Consider the following 6,549-nt stretch of genomic DNA (forward strand, 5'->3'; position numbering starts at 1 on the left):
CAAGGTGGCATTGAATGCATTTTAAGTAGTAGGCCTATCTATTTAAAGGGATATATATCCTTTTCGGCATAGTATCCGCCATGCTCGGTTTAGGTGCATTCATTTGCAAGCCAGGACGCACGACCTCAATCTTCCTTTTATTTTCTATCATAAAAAAAACTATATGGCACTGACAGTCGACTGGTCTGACTGGGAAAGCGAGAAAAACAAGCGGAGTCATTTCCCCGGTGAAGATCACTCAGCGTTCTGCTGCTAGTGTACTGTGCTAAATAGTGCGCCCTACTGTCTCCATTGCGCATGACTGTACGGCGTGAAGTAGGCCTCCTGTTTTTCTCCCCAACCCGGAGTCCTCCGAGCCCCCACCGACTCGATGCAACGTTCAAGTAAGCAAAACACGGAGGCTGCTGTCGATTACTCAGGAAGGTAAGCTTAATATTAAATGCATATAAAAAGCCAGCGGTATTTATGGAATAGCACAGCCGCGGTGGTCGTTAAACGGTGTATGTTTTAGCTGTGGGACTGCAGAGGAGGGTTAGGGACTGTTTCCGCACGCTCGAGGGAGAGCAAGGCCCAGTGACCCACATTCAGAGCAGCCAGCAGTGTCTATGTGCACGAGTGGCTGAGCGTGCGCGTCTCCGTGTGTGTGTGTGTGTGTGTGTGTGTGTGTGTGTGTGTGTGTGTATGTGTGTGTGCCCGGGGACCGTGTATCTGTGTACATTACATCTGCCGCGAAAATGTTTTCACCATCGCTGATTTTAGACATTTGTCCACGGCCGACTGTTATGTTTTTGTCTTTTTTGGTGAGGACATTTCCCAGCACGGTGTGTGAAGACACACGGTAACATTTTTAGAGATTATTTTGTCTTCAATGTCAGTTGTTGCGTGACAGCTTGAGGCTCGGCGGCAGCTTTGCCATGGCACAGGCTGATCATTCATGCTGTTTATTTCACAACCTGATTTACCTGTCATAACTGTGTCATTGAGTGCGTGTGAGTCTGACGTGAGATACGGGCCAGTAAGAGCATTACATCTCTGGGTTAAATGGTCAGTTTTCGGAGCAAGCTTAGTTAGCCTTCTAGCTAGCGTTATGGGTTGCTCTCTTTAGGTTGTATAACGAACACCTGTTGACTTAAAGGTATATTAAAATCGTTACCATGCATATCTGATAGCTAATTGTGCTTTAGTTGGACTGCCTTGCATGTACTACATTGTCATTAAGCGTGTTTATTCATTGACAAAGGTGTACAGTGGGCAGACTGGTCCAATGAAGGAGCTCAGTGTAATGAGGCTTCACTTATGGCCATCAGGAACAGTAACTGTAGGTCAGACCAGTGCTCCCCCAAGTAGAGACCAGTGGTGCAAAGTAACTAAGTACATTTACTCAAGTACTGTACACTTTTGAGGTACTTTACTTGAGTATTTCAATGTTTTGCTACTTTCATCTTCTACCCCACACAATTAAAAAGAGTTAAATCATGTACTTTTACTCCACTCGATTTATTCAATACCTTTATTTACTTTGCAGATTTTGATTAATGATGGGAAATATATACAACACTTAAATATGACTTCAGTTACACCTGGAGTAAATTCACAAGCTAGCCTGCAGCATACAAAAAAAATGAAATCATTCTCCACCTTTACCAGCTTTGATAAACACTGTAATGCATCAATAATTATGATCAAAACATATAATATATATATATAACTCTGAAATGGGCCGGTCTGCATAATGAGTGCTTTTACTTTTTGGACTTTAAGTATATTTTGATACCAATATTTCTACTTCTACTTCAGTAACATTTTCAATGCAGGACTTGTACTTGTTACTGAGTATTCATACACTCTGGCACTTCTACTTTTACTTAAGTACAACATCCCTCAGATAGTTTAACAATATTCCTAACATCTTCCACACAAATGAGTGCAATACATAATTTAGCAGGGTGATAATGTAGGTCATTGGGTTTGACTGTCATATCTTGCAGCTACATCTTCTTAGCTCATTGTTACAATGTGGTATGTTGACTGATCTGGTGCCAGATATGCTTGTGTGTGTGCACACACACACATATGCTTTTTTACCCAGACATCACAAAAGTAATCAATGTGAAGCAACAATTACAGCATTACTAGATTTGCAGATTCTGTACTCTGTACTCTTCATCTTATGTGATAGTAATATGATATTCATGAGGTGATTTCTACTTAGCAAAATTACTGAGAAAGTAATCAGTTTTTGATTGATAAATACTAAAAAATGTTTTTCAATTATTCAGTTATCAAGCTTCCATCAATTGTGAAGATATACTGGTTTTCTGTTTTATGGTTTTATACATAGAGGATATTTATCAAAGTTAATGTGGGACAGACCCCATCTTGACATTTTTTTATTATTAAAATGAATCGACGGTTTTATAGACAAAAACGGTTACTTACAATAATAATTGGCAGATACATTGATAAACGGTTAACTACCAGGTGCTGCCCTAATCTTTTAGTAGTATGAGTATAGTTTGTTTTGGACTGTTGGTTGGCTTGGATGGTTATACAGTAGCTAGGTCTGGGCAATATGGCAAACATATTCTCTCATGGTCATGTCAAAAGTACTTCAATGCAAAATTACTTTTTATTGTGAAAAAATATATAAAGAATAATAAATAAATATGGGCCTAACCCTATCAGAGAAACAATATTTAATAAATACATATAATCTTCAAATTTTTTATTTTGCTCACAATATATATCCTTTAGGCCAATCCCTAGTTGCAGCACTAGTTTCCTGTTTTTATCTTGCAACAACTAACATATTTACTTTGGTGGTTGGCCTTTAGAATTTGCATGCATGGTAAACAGTAACATGGTAAACCTGGTATGTTTGTGAATGAGTATGGTTTCTGTGTTGCAGGTGAGGTGTGGCTCACCCATGAAGTGTTATCTGTGCGTGGAAGGATAGGATCTTAATTAGCTTTTCACATTCCAGAAAGTAAGTTGAAAAACACCTTCTTAACACGTTTTCATATCTAGGTCACTGTGCTGAAAGTTTCTGAAGAACTTTGAATGTAAGCATAATAATTGATTATACCAGGGTTTCCTCGCTGCACTGACGTTATTTGCACTTTAAAGGCTGGAATATTTTTCTCTGATGTTTTGTTATTGAAAAGCTGAATTTAAGTAGTACACTGTGGTTATGTTGGGTTGTATTGTTTGTTGTAGTCTTTGTACGGAGGTTTTATAAACTGTGCCTGAGTATTTTTCCTTTTTAGGACTTTATAGCTTACAGTGTTGAAAAGTAACATTTATTCAAGTACTGTACTAAACATTTGAGGTCACTATATATATATATTGTACAGCTTAGGTTACTAGCTACTTTCCACATTAAACTATTAATACAAATATATAAATCAACTAATAAATGATAACATATTATTTTAGGCTGAGCTACCCAACAGTGTATAAAGTAATTAAAATAATGCCCCTCTTTCTGACAGCCTAATAAAATCGACATTTGTCAGCTGCAAGTGCAACAAGTTCTGCCTTTTAATTGACCTAATGAACCCTCATGACCCCAATAACCCTACTGCTGTGATTTGTCCCGCAGGTTTGGTTGACCACCATGTCTTTCCTGTGGTCTGTTGTCCTCTCATGACCCCCAATGACCTCAACAGCAGCTTTGACCATAGAGTCAGCTTTGACCCCGTACGCTTTCTCTGACCCCTGAGAAAAGACATTAAGTGACCACGTGCATAAGCTGTGTTGGGGTAAGAAGTGACCACACACACACACACACACACACACACACACACACACACACACACACACACACACACACACACACACACACACACACACACACACACACACATGAAAACCCACACACACACACGAACACATGAAAACACACACACACACACACACACACACACACACACACACACACACACACACACACACACACATACACATACACATACACATACACACACACACATACCATGTATACATCACTTCAGGGGACATTACATTGACTTACATGCATTTCCTCGAGACTTATCCTAACCTTAACCAACACATGCCTAACCCTAACCCTAAACCTAAACCTAACCAAGTCTTCACCCTAAAATTGATGATTCCCCTCATGGGGACCTCCAATTTGTCCCCATAAGGGAAGCGAGTCCCCACACGTGACTGTGTAAACAGATTTAGGTCCCCACAAGTATAGTAATGCTAGGCCACACACACACACACACACACACACACACACACACACACACACACACACACACACACACACACACACACTGCAGGTTGTTCATGCATCTTTTGTCACAGTTAATTTAAATACACTATAATAAATGAATTTGATTTGTGTTTCCTAAAAATATGCTCTTTTTAATAAATCTATGCCATGACTCGGGAGTAATCTTAATTGACTGTAAAATATGCTATAAGTATTCAAGAAATCACCATATTAAGCCAGTTATCTGAACCCCATGTGTTCATGCTAATACCCCATGCTGATAATTGTAATAAATGTTGGAAAATGACACTGTATAAAAACAACATGCAACTTGCCTGTCTATTTTCGACTCATGCATAGATAATACTTTATTGCATATCAGCTATTGCTTTGATCAAGTTTACACAAATCTAATGGTCTCCTCTTCTAGCCTGAATAATTAAGTTTGTCAGTGTGCTATTCTGTGTGTGCAATAAGTTGCTTTCGCTTCAACACATTTGTAACTGCTCTTTGTTCTGATTTAAATCTTTATTCATAAGACACAATTCAGAATATATTGAATTTAATTTAATTGATTTATTTAAAACAAGGGACAGTGTACATTAATCCACATATTAAAAACATGTAAAAGTACTCGAATTAGCCAAAAGGCTAGTTTTCATCGATATTCCCTTTGCCAGATGGCGATTGACATCCTAAAAGCAATAATAAAAATTCCACGACATTGTTATACCATTGTACATATTCACAATAGATGACATCACTGAATACAGATAAGAGCAAGTCATGATAATAAATTAAAAAAATTACAATACGCACTCATACACACACCTACACCCACACATCAGTGCTGACACTGTTGATTATTAATGAGCCACTTTTTAACACTGTGCTTGAATGTGTAGTAGGATGAGAATTCTCTTATTGGTTGTGGTATTGAATTCCATTGATGGTATGCGTGGAATGAAAAGACAGCCTGGCTGAATGCACTTTTCCTAAATGGGATGGTGCAGTCTCCCATAGCCGCACCTCTAGTAGTCCTGGTTGAGGTGGACTTTAGGCTGATGAAGGCAGCCAGAGGAGGAGGAGCCAACCCATGAGTGACCTTATAAACTAAGCAGATGTTTTTGTAAACTATGAGATTTTCCCAGCTGAACAGATTATACTTTTTAACAATGTGGCAATGATGATACCGGAATGGCTTTTTAATAATTCCCAAGTGATTCTTGATTGATGAGATTTAACATTATTGCTGTACCATGTGAGCCAGAACATTTAGTCACTGATGTTTTAGTCCACTGAATTGTAATGTAAATGTAAATCCTAACTGGCACCTAAGCGAATACAATAATTGTTTTTCTGTCTCTCCAGGTGGTCTTCCAAATGCCTACCTCACGCCTAAAGAGCAAATCACTGCAGCCACAGGCCTGATCAGCAGCTACCATGACATCAAGCATAGGGTATGCTGCAACTCACAGACATTTGTTATCATAAATTACTTCCATACGCACTATACATACACCGAGTTCAAGCACATTAAGTTAGACCCTCCAGAAAAACGCGATTCTGCGATCGCAGAATTTACCGCATAATCAGCAAAATGGCGCAGATTTTTAAAAGGCTGCATATTTAGCAAAAGGCCGCATAATCCCCGCATTTTTCCAAACAAAGTTGAGAGAAAAAAAAAGTTAACTCGTCTTGACGTGAAGTAGTGATCATGATGACGTGACGTCATCAGCTCGAGCATCTCAGAAGGTAAACAACACCGTAGAGTGAACGTGTGGAACTCACACGAGAGAGAAAACACCAAGATGAAAAAATCTGATCCATCTCATTTACCGACTCGGTAAATGAGATGGATCAGATTTTTTCATCTTGGTGTTTTCTCTCTCGTGTGAGTTCCACACGTTCACTCTACGGTGTTGTTTACCTTCTGAGATGCNCTACTANTGAAGCTGGTCAGATAACGAACGAGTAAATGAAAACAGAATGAGGCGGAGAAGTGTGTGTGTATGTGTGTGTGTGTGTGTGTGTGTGTGTGTGTGTGTGTGTGTGTGTGTGTGTGTGTGTGTGTGTGTGTGTGTGTGAGAGAGAGTGTGATTAAAATAGCCCAATTGCTTTTACAATAAATACACATTGAATGTTTTTAATTGAATAGGAAAGGGGTTTAACGTTAGTGGCAGGTTGTGTGTGAGAGAGAATAAATAAGACAGCCCAATATTTAAAAAAAAATCTATTCTTTTTCGCAACTTTCCGCAATTTCACCGCATAAAATCACATAAAAACCCTGCATGTTTAATTGCATAATC

The 6,549-nt window shown here is 38.8% G+C and overlaps 1 protein-coding gene across 6 annotated transcripts in view; it reads left to right on the plus strand.

Moving 5' to 3' along the window:
- Positions 1-321: 321 nt before the first annotated feature.
- The window catches only part of LOC104968026 (circadian locomoter output cycles protein kaput-like), a 22,289-nt gene continuing 16,061 nt past the window's right edge, over positions 322-6,549 (plus strand). For 5 of the 6 annotated variants that reach the window (XM_010797564.1, XM_010797566.1, XM_010797568.1 and 2 more), the window contains exons 1-4: positions 322-423; positions 2,909-2,986; positions 3,602-3,761; positions 5,612-5,700. In XM_010797564.1, the coding sequence (XP_010795866.1) occupies positions 5,684-5,700 (17 nt within the window). In that variant the 5' untranslated portion in view covers positions 322-423; positions 2,909-2,986; positions 3,602-3,761; positions 5,612-5,683. Of the gene's footprint in view, positions 424-681; positions 839-2,908; positions 2,987-3,601; positions 3,762-5,611; positions 5,701-6,549 lie in introns of those variants that run through there. The other variant, XM_010797565.1, reaches the window with a different exon arrangement.

The sequence above is a fragment of the Notothenia coriiceps genome, unplaced genomic scaffold, assembly GCF_000735185.1.
Source record: "Notothenia coriiceps isolate Sejong01 unplaced genomic scaffold, NC01 NC01_scaffold00038201, whole genome shotgun sequence".
NCBI lineage: Eukaryota > Metazoa > Chordata > Actinopteri > Perciformes > Nototheniidae > Notothenia > Notothenia coriiceps.